The sequence below is a fragment of the Talpa europaea genome (assembly GCF_964194135.1).
Source record: "Talpa europaea genome assembly, chromosome: 2".
Taxonomy (NCBI): domain Eukaryota; kingdom Metazoa; phylum Chordata; class Mammalia; order Eulipotyphla; family Talpidae; genus Talpa; species Talpa europaea.
In genome coordinates, this window is record NC_140068.1 from 42735912 (window position 1) to 42750077 (window position 14166).

A 14166-nucleotide genomic window follows, 5' to 3' on the forward strand; every position below is an offset into this window, starting at 1 on the left:
TCTCTAAACAAACCTGCCTCTTCTCCCTTCCTTGCCTGAGCATCTGCGAAGTTCCTGCTGTGGCTTCGTGAGACACCAACCCATGGGGGTCTAGTGGCCGGGACTCAGCGCTGCCCCTGCAGCCTGGGATCCGCTCCAGGCTGGGAGACTAGGCCTGACAATTCCGGTATCAATATTTATTAAGAACTGCTGTTACTCAGCGTTCAGTTCCATGATGTAAAGGAAGGGGAAAGAGAGAAATAAGGTCATTCTATGGGATGTCTTTGCTTCTCCTTGGAGACTACTGACTATGTAGCACCCCCTTGTTGTTGTTGTTTCTAAAGGAAATATGGCCACTGAGTGCACAGGTATGCCCCTCCTCCTTCCAGGTGACTGAGTTCTAGGACATTTGGATTAAGGAAAACTGGATAAAACCTGATAAGGAAGTATGAGAGTAACCTCATTCTTACCACTTAATATTGTTCTCTCTCTATTTTTTCTCTTCCAGAAATACAGAGGGTCACTGATTTATCTAAGTTACTGGCATATCATTGTTTTTTTCCTGAATATTTTTTCTGCTCCATTGAGTAAAATATTTGAAGCCAGGACAGCTAAAGATCAAATTTACTCATTTGTTTGCTTATTTTAGATGCTGGCTTATGTAAAAGGGTGTGACTGATGAAAATCTCTGGGCTCTCCAGGGGAAAACAAAACTTCATAGATTGGAAAAGCAGTCAAACAGCCCATAAACAAAGAACTCCTTCTGGGTTCAAATACAAAGATACTCTTATTCTTGGAGAGCTAACTTTTTCTGTTGACCTTCAAGATCAAGGTCAAATGCAGTAAAGGGAGCAAGATTTACATACCAAACTTAACAGGTCTTTCCCTTGGGGGGGAGCAGGGGTAGTAGAGGGAAGATGAATAGGAGGCTTTAAAGGGAATTACTTACCTGGGGTCAGCCTTGGGGCCCTCCTTGGAATCCCTCAACCCCTGCTTTTCTTGCCACTGCCCCATTATGAAGAAGGTATCTCTGATGGTAGGGAAATCCTCCAGCAGGGCTCTCAGACTATGACCATATGCCATGATCTGACCCCGGAGAGCGTAGTGAGACATGCGGCGGTTAAACCTGAAAAGTCAGGAGAGATGATGTCCAGAGGTGAATCCATGTTGTTTTATCTCTCACAAAATTTCCAGAATCTACTTCCCTGGAAGACTGTTCAAAGAGAATAGCGGACCTCCGTCAAGAAGAAATTTCCATCTGGGTCAGGTTACTATTGCCTGAAAGTAGAGGGCCGGACCTCTTTAAAGCACCCTCTTAAGTATGGCTTAATTTGGTTTTATCCAACAGAACTGTGACTTATTTAAACAGAAAGCCCTGACCCACTGTCTGGATTTCTACATAATACTGCTGGTTACAGAATTCAGGGTCAGAGAAATCAGCATGTGTTGTTCACATATCTATACTTACTTCTGACAATATTCAATGATAACGTCCCGCTTGACTTTTCCAATTTCATCCTGTGATAAAAGAGAATGACACTTCTCTTAGCTAGCTGGTGATGGAAGATGCCCATCCTAGCTCATGGGAAAAAACTTAGCGCATACTTCAAGCAGGAAAAGGCCCTGTGGTTGATAGTTTTTCTTAACTTCAACATGTTGGGAGATACTCCTCCATGAGTCTCTTCCACTCCTACACATCTTGCTGAGTATGGCAAGAATCTAAGACACTGTTGCTCTGGACCATTTCTCTGGGTTATGTTTGCAGAGACAAATCCTGAGGGAAGAAGTAGTGTCTTCCTCCAGGAAAAGCAGGCTTGCGATAAAAGAGGTGGATTCCCCAAGTTCCGAGTTACTCAGTGGTGACACAAACCCTCTGCGTGCATCTAAGCAACTTAGTGTTACCCCCTTGGGCATAGGGAACAGATACAAACATGAAGCTCGTGATGCTTCCTCTGCTGTGAGTAATAAGTTCTTTTATCTCTGAACTAGAAATCTTGCATATTCTGCCAGCATCCACAGTACAGTGACAGCCTAACTTACGAGTTTGTATGTGGGCTAAATGCCAGATCTAGACAAACTGACATTATACTGTATGACTTCTTCCTAAACTGAAAGGTAGGGGATAATCCTGAAGGCAGGTAATGAGCTATTATGCTTTTGACTCAGTCAGTATTTTTTGAGAATTACTTACTAAAGGGATCTTTTACTTCCATCATTTCCCAGCAGTAATCTAGAAGGCCTGGCTTCACTCATATTACATTTGTAGAAGTAGATTATATTTAAATCCCCTTTACAATCATAGGTAGGGACAAAGCCTAGAGGTTGTAAACCTTGTCATTGCTCTCCCACTACCCTAATGGTTTCCTCATCAACAAAAATTAGTAACTAAGGAGACAATATTCACAAAATTAAGCAATACTTTTAACTGATTAAAGGATGGAGGTTTATAATATTTTTCAATAGAGTAACTACAATAAATCCCTTGAATGGAAACACGAGGGTCATATCTGAAAAACCAACATAACAGTTGAATTAGAAGGGAAGGGGCTTTGTTCACCTCCTCCAAGCCTGCGACTCACTCAGGAGGGCCTCACGTTCCAGAGCATGTGCTGAAAGTAGTTCAGTTTAGACAGTGACCGAACAAAATGTGGTCTTGGAGAAAAGCATATAGTTTTAATACAATTGCCTTGAATTGCTTCCTTTCTAGTTCCTACTGAGCTCCCTTTTCAGTTCTTTGTATTTCCAATGGTTCTATCAAATTTGCTGAAAGCAACAGAGTCCAAGTAAAGACTTTTTATTTGCTCCAATGTAAAAGACTACAAGTGCCTCAGGGAGCCCTGTCTTACCACACTCACCAGGCTCTTCGTTCTGTCAGCCATGGATTGTTTCTTGAGCAGGAAGGCATTCAGCATCATGTCCCGCAGCCCCACCTTTTCCAGTTGTATAGACACAAAGGCCTCCGGAGCCCTGACAAGTGGACAGAAACATCTGAGCCCAAGGCAGGAAACAAGAGGACATATAACAAGGAGACAATTTGAAGGTTCTCAGAAGGACAGAAACACCTGAGACCACGACTGGGCTTTGCAGGAGAGCTGGTGCTTCTTTCCCCGTGGTTCCCACAGGCTTCAAGTGTTTCTTATTAGTCCCTGGGTTGCTGATGGGTCACCGTCCTCTTTGGGATTCTCCACGTGCCCGCAGCCTGCATCAGCAGTGCCTCCTCTGTCCCAACTTTCATAGCCTGGCCCAGTTACCCCACAGGTCCCTCTGCCCGACCTGAGCTGCAGGGGTACCTAGACTAAGGTGCCTCCTAAGGGTCCACTCCATTAGACACATACATGGTCTAAAACATCCATCCACATGTTGGGAATATGGACTTAGGGCACTTGAACTCTGGCTTGTGTCAGATTAATGACATGTTGAGTAGTGGAATAATTTTGCCTGTTATTTTTTTCATTCTACATTTGCCAGAATTAAATTAAACTATCATTGTATGCCCTGATAAAGTACTCAGAATATCATAATTACTCCAGAATACAAATACTTTTCTTGGTCATGGTAAAATGAGATCAGCTATAACAGGGAATCCCTGACCCATAGACACGTCCCCGCAGAGGCCCTGCCCCTCTGACAACACAGCATCCTGTTGTTCTCAGCAATGATAACACTCATACGAGAATCATGAGGGGGGTTCTGTGCTTTCAGTTTAAGACAGACATGGAAAATTTGCAGGCCCATATTCTTCATACTCTTCTTACTTGTGTTCCACCCTCTTTGGAATTTGAAAAATAAATAGAACGAGAAAAAGAAAAAGAGATCGAGAAAGAAGGAGAGGAGAGAAGAGGAAAGAGGTTGAAATTCCTAACAGTTGACTTTCCTGTGTGGACTGGCATGTACTGGGAGGAGCTGGACCTTCTCAGTGTTCCTACAAGCTCATCACAGAAGGTTTCAAACACGAAACACATTCTGGTCACTGGGAGCTTAGGCATCCTTCAATCCCACAATGCCGTGTTATGAACTCATTTAAAAGAGGACATTTTGTCATTTTAAACAATCCCTGGGTGCGGTACCTTTTGGTAGCCTGAAATATCTCTGAAGGATGAGTAAAAGTGTCTGACGCTTTTGGAGCTGGGGCTAACGGCAGTCTCTCCATACCATTCACAGTTCTGGAATTTCTTCTTTGGGGTGGATCCATTCCACCGTGATTTCTCCAATCTAAATGTATTTCCTAAAATATTTCAAACCAAAGTGAAACAAATGTGTTGGATGTATAAGTCTTGTGGTACTGAATGTAAATTTATCTCACAACCACAACTGACCCAAGCACATGTAAAGGCCTGAGTCCATTTGGGGGGCCGGGAGAAAGGTGGTTGAAGGGGGAAGAGATGGGGAATAAAAGAGAGAGAAGGTAAGAGGAGGGAAGGAGGGAAAGGTGGAGAGTTAGAGAGGGGAGGGAAGAAAGATACCATTTGGAGCAATGAAGGGGTGAGGCACAAATTGTGACTATTTCCAGAACATAGTGCAGTTGTCTGAAGGGCTCCATGTTCTGCAAAGTGGCTAGAGTGGCATCTCCAGAAACACTGCTCATAGATTTCATGGCTGCAAGATCTAAAAAAATTTGTCTCAGATGCCCACTGTGGAATAGTTCTGTGGAGAGAGGCAGGCTTTATGTGCTGCCCTACACAGTGTGATGATGAAGGCGTGACAGCTGGAAGGTGGGCAGGGAGAAGGGAAGGGGGTGAGAAAGAAAGAAGAAATCGGTATCTTCCCATATTCCTGTTGGCTATGGAGCTACAGGGCATGATGGGTGGAATTCTTTTCTGAAATACTAACTATAAGAAAAAGACCATTTTTATCCTAAGAAAGAAATAAGGAGTTTTCTATAGCTATATTACTGAAGGATATATAAGTAGGGACAAAAGAAAAAAATACAGGGTGAAAAGTCTAAAGATTCCATCCTGATCTTTTCTGGAGATCCTGGGCTACCCCAGACTTCCAGAAACAACACACACACTCATGTAGGAGCTGGGGGAGGCCTCAGAAAGCTGTGATCAGGGATGCCAGAGCTGACACTTAGCCGGTGGCCTCAGCCCTGTTCCTTAGTCTTTCAGAAACTGCTTCCTCACCGAAGAAAAGGGGTTGATGTTCCCCATCTCACAGAGCTGCTGAGAGGATTCCATGAGCCCATGTATGATTTAGTTCATCACCCACTGGGTCACAGAAACTGCTGAATTAAACTCTTAACTCGCTGGCTCTCTCATCTATTCAAAATACCAGCCCTCCAGCTTTCATTTCTATCCTTAATTCTTTCTTCTTGTGCAGTCCCTTCCTACAAATGTTTTCATGATCCATTTTTATTCTTTAATCCTCTTACACTCTCAAGCTTCCTCCTTCATCCTGACCAAACTTCTTAAGGAGCTATTGTGGACTCAAAGTTTGTGTCCCAAATTCATAAACTGAGGTTCTAACCACTAACGTGAAGGAATTTGAAGACAGGACCTTGGGGAGATAATTGGTTAAATAAGGTCATATGACTATACCTAAGCTGAGAGGGCTGGTCCCCTCACAAGAAAAAGAAGAGATACCAGAGCTTTCTCTCTGCTATGTGGGAACAGGCCATCTGCAAGCAAGAGCTCTCCCTAGAAACTGCCATGCTGGCACTTAGAATTCTCACCTCGAAAACTATGAGAAAATAAATTCTGTTTCTTAAGCCATCACATCTATGACATTTTGGTAGGACGGCTGGAGCAGACTAACACAGGAGCAGGAAATAGACACTGCTTTTGGACTTCTATCATGCTTTCACTCCTTGACTCTGACAGTCTGCCTTTCACTTCAGTCTCAATAGAACTGCTCTCTGGAGTCAGCAGTGAACTTTTGAGAATGTCCAATGACCTCAATTGATATTCTGGTTCTTCCTTTACTTTATCAAATTTCAGTGTCTTGTCTTTTCTTCTTCTTTAAAAAAATAATAGCTTTATTGAGGCATAAACAATTGTCAATAAAAGGCAAATATTTAAAGTGTACAATTAGATACATGGTGACATATGTATACAAATGTGGCATTATCATTGTAATAATGACCGCAGCCATCTTCCTCAAACAACTTGCTCTGCTTTCTGAAACTATAGATTAGAAAGTATTCCTAGAATTTTATATAAATCAGGTACGTACTATGTACTCTTTTGGTCTGACTTCCACCACTTTGTTGTGAGATTTCAATAGTTCATTTCTTTGCACTGCTGCATAGTATTTCACTGTATGAAAAGTATTGCAATTTGCTTATCCCCATTCACCTGGTGATGGACATTGAACTTTTTCCAATTCTTGGCTGTAAACATGTGTGTGTAAGTTTTTATATGAACATGTGCTTTCAATTCTCTTGGGCAAATTATATGCGTGGAGTGACTGGATCACATGGTAAGTTTAACTGTTTAAGAAAACCCCAAACTGTTCTCCACAGTGACTGTACCATGTGCACTCTCGTCAACAGTGTCAGCATATCCTTGCCAACACTTGGGACGGTCAACCTTTTAAATTTTAATTATTTTAATGGGTGTTCAGTGGTTTCTCACTGGGGTTTTAATTTGTATTTCTCTAATGACTAATGGAGTTTACAACATTTTATTTACTTACTTGCCATTCATGCATCTTCTTTGGTTACTCATCTTTTCTCAAAATACTGCCCTCCTTAGGCTTTGGTAGCAGTGCACAATTTTGTTCCTCTCTGCCTTTGTCCCTTTCCTTCCTTCTCCCCTTCCCTCCCCTTCCTCTTGCTCCCTTTCATTGTTGCCATCATTTATTCATCCTTATCATCTCATCAGTTCTCTTCTTTTTGCTCCATACACACATTACCTTAATGCCTCTGTACCCCTCCCTGTGCTGAAGGTCTTTTAAGCTATTACTCTAATGCCTTCCCACACCCACCCTGTGCTCCTACCAGTGACTTTCAACATTTGCTGTGGGGGTAGGTCTCAGGGGGTGATTCATGAGCCGCACAACTAGAATAGCCACCCTTATATCTGTTGGTATTTACACGTTGGTATTCTTCATAAGATCAATTGAATAAGGGCCTCCCTGGTGGCACAAGGGGTTGAGTCTCAACACTGTAAGATATCAGCAGCCACTGCAGCATGGGTTTGATCCCTGGCCAGGGAGCTAACCCACATGGTGCAGCAGACCTCTCCTGCCTCTCCAGCTGCTCCCCTCAGCAGTGTGTTTCAGTCAATCTGCTTGTTCTGCTCCCCACTCTGTCTCTGGTGAAACTTCTCATCCCCCTATACCTCTGGCCTGCACCCCAGTTCTTATACGAATAAATAAATAAAAATAAATCTTAAAAAAAGATCAATTAAATAAGACTCTATATGTTCAGTGGCATGAAAACCACAGTGATTGTCAAACTGGGCTCCTTATTTTCTCCTAGTTTCCATCTGTCCTTTCTCATCCATGCCTGAGTATGGGGCTCTCTATATGCAGAATGATCACATGGTCATCTCGATCTGTTAAAAAGCACATTGTTTAGGTATTCCCAAATGCCCCCTCTTTGTGTTGGTCTCTCTGATGTCCCAGATGAGACCTTTCTTTTCTTTATGTTCCTCTTATAACTTGTTGCACCTCCTTTATACCTCGCATTTGAACCACTTGTGGGCCTGTCCCCCTTGTACACATGGGTCTATAAGCACCTCAGGATGATGAATTGCACCTCATGAGCCTAATATTTAGCAGGTATTGCATTAAGATTTTTGTGGTTGAATTTTTAAAATATCAACATAACTCACTCTATCCCTATTTTCTACTTCAGTATTTGATTTCTGTGGGAATTTAGTATTTGGCAGTAGAAATGAGAATTAGTATTTTTGCCATACTCATAAATTTGCATTCTCCTAGCAATGGAAAGAGTAGAAGTTGATAGCAGTAGATAAATATGAAAAAGTGTGAATGTAATGAGCTGCATAAACTCCATGAGGCTTAAAGATGTTGAAGACCATCTGGAAAGTTAATTTCCTAAAACCATATTTTGTTTGATACTTAAGTTACATTCACCAGTGATCAAAACATATGTCCTTACAAAAACTGTACACAAATTTCCTAATAGCATTATTTCTAATAGGCCCCAAGTAAAAATAACCCAGTATCTGTCAACTGATGAATAGGTAAACAAAATGTGTTCTATCTATATTATGGGATATTACTCATCAATAAAAAGAAACGAAGACTTGACACATACTACAACATGAATGAAACTTGAGGACATTATGCTAAGTGGAAAAATCTAGTCACAACAAGTTGGATGATTTCATTTACATGACATGTCAGAAAAAGCAAATCTGTAGCGATAGAAACTGGATTAGTTGTTGCTAGAGGCTGAGAGACGGGGGGGATGGGAGTTACTGCTAATGTAACAGGATTTCTTTTGGGAAAGATAAAAATATCCTAGAAATAGATAGTGATGATGGTTGCATGGTTTTGTGAATTATATGCTTTCTGGTATGTAACTTATGTCTCAAAAACAAAAAAAAAAAACACATAATGTATTACTTGTGGAAAAATAAGGCACAAATGTATCTGCTTCTGCAAAAAAATAAACACAAGAAGGACAAAACCAAAAGCAAAAAAAATCACTGATCTACAAAGGTAAGGTTGGGAGCAGGACATTTTTTGCTAGATGATTCTGGATAGTCAATAATAATAGTTACATACAAAAGAAAAATTATTTGCAAACTGCCAAAAATTAAGGTACCACTAGTAAGGATTGGGTCATATATTGACACACATTAGCAAAAAAGGAGGGAAGACCATGAGGGAAGGAAAATAAAAAGAAAGGAAATAAGAAAAAGGGGGAGAAACAGAAGGAGGAGGAAGGAAGAGAGAGGAAGGGAGGTGGTAGAAATAGAGGGAAAATTGAAGAGGGAATTTCCTTGGAGAGGGAAAATTCGTAGAAGGGAAGCAAGAGATTGCTGTGTCTCAGGCTTCTTTGTCATAGATCAATGCTACCATAGACTGACCTTGACATCAGCAGGACAGCCTCCTTGGGAAGCGTGATAGAAGGCTGCCTGCTGGACAGCCACCATCAAGGCATTTTTCTGAACAGCTTGGCATGCGAGGGTCACTTGCATATTTTCTACTCCTGAATGGAATAAGAGCTAAAGGAAGAAAATATGAAAGGTATTAAGAATTTATCTCATAAAAAAAGAGGTGAAGTTGAGGGCTGAGATTACCACCATTCAACATGCAAATATAGGGGTCTCGCTGCAGGATATGCTGACATCTGTGCTCCTCAGCCACAGACTGACTCTGTCCACTCCCTAAACACCATTTCACCCTATGCAGGCAGTCTCCAAGCTGATTTGCCATGCAGATTTCCATCAGGCTTCCATCAGATTTCCCCAGTGGTCAGAAAAGGTTGAGTAGGTGTTGATAAAACTAGCAAACTTGTGCTCATCGGCAGGCTCTTGTAAAACTGCCAAGATTAGATTAATGTTTAAAAACATACACAGGAAAAAAAAATGCACACCTGCACGCACAGAAGCAAGAAATTCTTCTGAATGGCAGGGAAAAATAGCACCAGGTTTTAAAAGATCATATAAAAGTTCCAGTAACAAGTATGTATTTTAAAGCCTCGATGCAAAAATGGTTCAGTACCTGTGCTTCTTTTTAATACCTACTAGAGGTTATTACAGGTGGTGCTGCAGTTTCTGTGGTTCAAACTAGGCCAATGTGCACACCCAACAAAGGAATGCCAGCATCATCATGAAGCTGGGAGCTTTTCTTATATATGGAAGCCATGCTAATATGAAATACATGATTTTTTTTAAAGGAATACATGAGTAAATTGCTTAATTGTCATTTCTTTTTAAAAAAAAGTAATTAAAATGATTTACCTTAAGAATGGCTTCCTTCATATAAAAACTAAATTTGCCCACTTGGTTATCATCCAACTCGGAAATGGCCAAGAGCAAGGTAGCAGGGGAATATCTACAAGAAGAAACAGGAAGTTGTTTCTTTGTGCCTTGACATGGGTCAAGTGATGCCCATTCTGATGGGACAGAATGACAAGGATTCAGCTTGGATGAATTCTGACATATCAGTGGTAATAGCAAGTGTACATTTTATACAGGACTTTATATTTTTACCCAAATACCAAAATGCTCTGAGATATTTTCAGTCCTTATTGGTGTGATTGCACTCATCCAGGATTGTTTGAAGCTCTTTTTCTCTTGATTACCATACCTCCTGCAACTCCTTCATCTCACTTGCCCAGGCTCTTTGCTGATTCAACCCCTTTTGTCCAATCCCTAAGGGTTGTTCAGTTTCACTCTTTTCTGGTCCCTGCGATCATCTAAATGTTCTTTGCAGTCACATTTCTGCTTTGAGAAACAGTCCTTTGTCCATAACTATGAGACTCCATCAAGTAATTTAATATCTATGAATCTTGATTTCTTTTTCTGTAAATGGAGGTATTACCTCCTTACAGGATAACGGGATAATATGCATGATTGTGCTTTCTAAGAGATATCTCTCTACTCATACTTGGTATATGTTGCTGTTGGAACAGCCCTCCAAAGATGCAACTCTAGGTATTAACATTCATAAAATAAATGCGAACTGAAGACACAAATTCCTTGGATATATAAACCTTCCCCTTCAGAAGGTCCCCAGATCTTGTAGGGTCTCTGGGTCATCACATGGAGGACCAATTGCCACTTGACCAGGCCACAGAACAATTGGGCAATTTGTGCTGACTGGTTGATTCAGGCTGAACAAAAACATGTCCTACTTTCACCACACTGTGAAATACCATCTCAGGCAGGAGGTCCTCGAAGAGCCAGAGAACAGCTTGGCTCCAGGTGAGAGACCTAGGCTCGCCTGAGGCCCAGTTATACCTCCTACCTTTCAGCTTCTGTGAGGTATTTCTGTATCCTTACATAAATTGTCTTTTGGTTTAATTAGTATGACAGGATATAGAAGGCGATATTTTACCTTCAGGGGACAGTTGGCAATATCAGAAGGCATTTTGGGGGTCTCCCAGGTGGCGCAGCTGGTTGAACACAGCACTGTGAAGCTGTCCGCAGCCTCTGCAGCGCAGGTTCGATTCCTGGCCAGCCAGGGAGATTCCCACATGGTGAGGCAGACCTCTCCTGTCTCGCCCGCTGCTCCCCTCAGCAGTGTATTTCAGTCTGTCTGCTTGTACTGCTCCCTGCTCTGTCTCTGGTGAATCCTCTCACCCTCCCGTACCTCTGGCCTGTACCCCAGCTCTCATATTAAAAATAAATAAATCTTTTTTAAAAAGGCATTTTTGGTTGTCATAAATAGGGGAAAGGTATTTGGCATTTGGTAGCTAGAGATCAGGGGTGCTGCTGAACCACTTCTGATGCACAGGACAGGGCCCTCCAAGAAATATTATTGGAGTTATGTAACTCCAAATTTCAATGGTGTTATGGCTGAGAAAACCTGGGAGACTGTATTCTATCATCCTAGCCCCCTTTATTTCAACCCAGGCTTTCTCTAGGGAGAGAAGACCTTTAGCTTATTAATACCTCAAAATTATACTTTGAGCAACCCACACTGGGAAAAGAAAGGTGATTATCCTCCTGGGAGTGATCATTATTTTCCGTGGGGTGGAGCCAGTACCAGGACTCTCCAGGAACAGAACTAAGACCAATCCACAGAGGGAGGGCAGATTGGTAGAGAAGGTAGATGCCAAAGGCTGACTCTGTGGTGGGGAAAACAAGATTCCTTTCCCCAATTGAGTAATTGATGATTTGTTACTAGTGAGAGAATTTCTTTCAGGCAATGGATTGAATCTATGGGGCATGACAAAGAGGTTTCACTGGTTTGCATTGGCTTCTGAAACTGGCCAAGAAAAGGACCTGGTAGAGATCTTGCCATACATGCTAGATTTGTACACCCCTTTGTGCCCCAGAACAACATGATCAACCCAGGCAACCCCTGAGCCTGGTCACCCCACCTCATTTGAACTCTGATCTGATTCTTCCATTACTGTTACATGGTGCTTTTATATTTAACTATCCCCCTTGATTGAGATTTTAATCACCTCTTATTAAAAAAAAAAAACTGAAAGAAAGAAAAAAGAGAGACTGAAGCCATGGCAGATAGAATATAAGGGAAAGAATTTTAAAATACGTGTCCAGTGGTGATAAATAATTATTTCTCACTTTCACTGGTCATTAAATCTATGGTCATCTTATTTTTACGTTGACCCTCTCAAGGCTCACCTGTCTACACGATCACTGTCCTCCAGCAGAGAGGTTATAAAGGCAGGCGGTGAACAGTCCACTTTATCCTTGTATGATGCAAATTCAAAGTGAATAGCCCTCAGATACAAATGGAATTCTTCAAAACCCATCTCCAATGCCAATTCCTTATAGAGGCTAAAAGGGAAAAAAAAAAAAAAAGAGTCAAGAACATTTGCTATTATTTCCACCTAAAAGGGAAGTAGGTGGCAAGAAAACCAAAACATAAGAATAAACACAAAAGCAAAAATCAAAACAGAAGTGAGGCGAGTCCAGTCTGAAGTGAATGAGTCACCAAGGCCGTAAGCCCGCTCTATGCAATGGTGGTTAAAGAGTTCAAGTAGGAGGAGATGTGCTTGAACACTTGTTCGACTCTCATTTCCTGCAAGCTGACTCTGTCCTGAGAGCCCCATCCAGAGCACCATACTGCCCTCAAGCTCCCCATCTTCTCTCAGAGTGCTTCAAAGTGAATTTTTGTCTCCCTCTTGAGGAACATCTTTGTTCTCCCGGATCTCCATGCTCCTGCCTCATGGCCCCCCTCTCTCTATCTTTATTGGCTTTTCCTCCTCTTTATTTTCAAATCCTGGTTCAAATCTTTGTCTAGGGTTCCAAACCTGGTCCTCTTCTCATCTTCTCCATCCCTTTTTCAAGGAGCCTTTTGCTGACCCCGAGTGCTTATGATTGTTCCCTTTTATGAGAACCTGTGACCTCCATCTCTGTCCTGCCTCCACTCTGAGCTCTACTCCCATGTTTCTATGGCAGGCAGCTGGGCTCATTTAGATGTCTCGCAGGCATGTCAGCCTCAGGTGGCCAAGATGCCTTCCCCTCCTCCCTTACCCCCATCCCAACTCAATTCTCCATCTTGAGAAGTTAGTACAGTAAGACTGAATTTAAATAGCATCTATATTAGTTTGCTAGGCTGCTGTAACAAAGTGCCAACAAAGTGCCAGGTGGCTTAAAGAACAGAAATCTGTCTCACGGTTCTGGAGAATGCAAGTCTGAGGTGAAAATGCAGGCAGGGTTAGTTCCTTCTGAGGTCTGTGTGGCAAGGATCTATTCCTTCTCCTTGGCTTATAGATGACCAACTTCTCCTTATGTCCTCACTCTGTCCTCCCTCTGTGTGTGTCTGTGTACAAATTTTCTCCTCTTATGTATACCAGTCATACTGGATTAGGGTTCACCCTAGTAACTTCATTTTAACTTAATTACCTCTGCAAAGACCCTGTATTCAAATTCACAGTCTAGGGACTGAGGCTTAGGATGTGAAGGGACACCGTCCCATAACATAACACATTCCTTCTTCTACGAAGATCTCTCTTATCCACTTGGAAGGAATACAATACTCCATTTTTTGTGTTCTCAGAGTATTTTATCCATATAACTAAAATATATTAAACTGTTTTAGTGGGAACGTTTACATTGCGAGTTCCCTGAGAGCACGGATCAGAAATTATGGGGCTGCGGTATCACAGAAGTTAACACTATTGTCACTCATAACTTGATTCCTGCTTCTACTGCTCTGCAGTTATGTGATCTTATGCAATAACTTTTCTGAGCCTCTGTTGCCTTGCTGGTAAAATGTTTGTAAGCTACCTCAAAAGGATAGTTTGAAAATGAAATGAACTAACACACATAAAGTCATGAGTACTCAGCCAGGCCACAACGGGCCCTGGTAATGGTGGCTAGTGGATGGCAGGAATCTTTGTGTTGTATGGCCTCACATGGGCATGAGAACACAACAGCACTCATACACATTTGCAGCAAGCCCTCCAGGTCCAGACTTTTCCCGCTTGTATAATATGCCTACTTGGATGTGCTACTGTCATCTCCTACTCATTCCCAAAATACATTAATCTCACTGTCGCCCCTACCTGCTGAAACTTCCACACTCCACACAGAAGTGTCACTCACTCATTTCTCTCCTTTCTCTAGGCTG

General features: G+C 42.0%; 1 protein-coding gene across 1 annotated transcript in view; it reads right to left on the reverse strand.

Moving 5' to 3' along the window:
* LOC311187134 (uncharacterized protein) overlaps positions 1 to 14166 on the reverse strand; it is a gene marked incomplete at both ends in the record, with an annotated part of 128839 nt that overhangs the window by 59868 nt on the left and 54805 nt on the right. The window contains 7 exons of the mRNA XM_084258407.1: positions 929 to 1105; positions 1448 to 1497; positions 2835 to 2946; positions 4047 to 4204; positions 8982 to 9119; positions 9858 to 9951; positions 12213 to 12368. Of these exons, the coding sequence (XP_084114533.1) occupies positions 929 to 1105; positions 1448 to 1497; positions 2835 to 2946; positions 4047 to 4204; positions 8982 to 9119; positions 9858 to 9951; positions 12213 to 12368 (885 nt within the window). The remainder of the gene's footprint in view (positions 1 to 928; positions 1106 to 1447; positions 1498 to 2834; positions 2947 to 4046; positions 4205 to 8981; positions 9120 to 9857; positions 9952 to 12212; positions 12369 to 14166) is intronic.